This window comes from Apis dorsata, unplaced genomic scaffold (genome assembly GCF_000469605.1).
Source record: "Apis dorsata unplaced genomic scaffold, Apis dorsata 1.3 scaffold_227, whole genome shotgun sequence".
NCBI classification, from domain to species: domain Eukaryota; kingdom Metazoa; phylum Arthropoda; class Insecta; order Hymenoptera; family Apidae; genus Apis; species Apis dorsata.
This window is the reverse complement of record NW_006263509.1, coordinates 223098-223480: the sequence shown is the minus strand read 5'-3', so window position 1 is coordinate 223480 and position 383 is coordinate 223098. Positions and strand designations below refer to the sequence as shown.

The window sequence follows — 383 nt, the reverse complement described above, 5'->3', positions numbered from 1 at the left end:
TATATATATATATATACCATCTTGACCAGAATTTAAAAGATGTTCCCCTAAATCACAACCAAATACACGTTCCTTAAGAATTCCTGACTGCTTCAATCGTCTTCTAGACGGTCTATTCAATATAAACGATCTGAAAAAGGCGATTAGCTTCCCGTGCTTTCTGAGCACCGGTTTCACGGGTAACTTTGATCTAACTGTCGTCGACACGGTGAGATGCCGTGGCACTTTATCCCCGATCACAGCCACACATTCGGCCGGGAAAAAACCGACTGCAAATCCGTGCTTCCCACGCCACCATGTACTCTCCCCTGGAGGGGGCATATCTATCACCGAAATCATATCTCCAACCTGAAATAGATTAATTTTTCTTCGTTAAATCCATC

At 43.3% G+C, this 383-nt stretch overlaps 1 protein-coding gene across 11 annotated transcripts in view; it reads right to left on the bottom strand.

Annotated features, from left to right (window-relative positions):
- LOC102680620 (rho GTPase-activating protein 32) overlaps positions 1-383 on the bottom strand; it is a 28407-nt gene that overhangs the window by 7172 nt on the left and 20852 nt on the right. For all 11 annotated transcript variants that reach the window (XR_004150489.1, XM_006615575.2, XM_031510462.1 and 8 more), the window contains one exon: positions 18-348. Coding sequence is in view for 10 of the 11 variants with exons in the window: in XM_006615575.2 (XP_006615638.1) it covers positions 18-348 (331 nt within the window). In the remaining variant the exon portion in view is untranslated. The remainder of the gene's footprint in view (positions 1-17; positions 349-383) is intronic.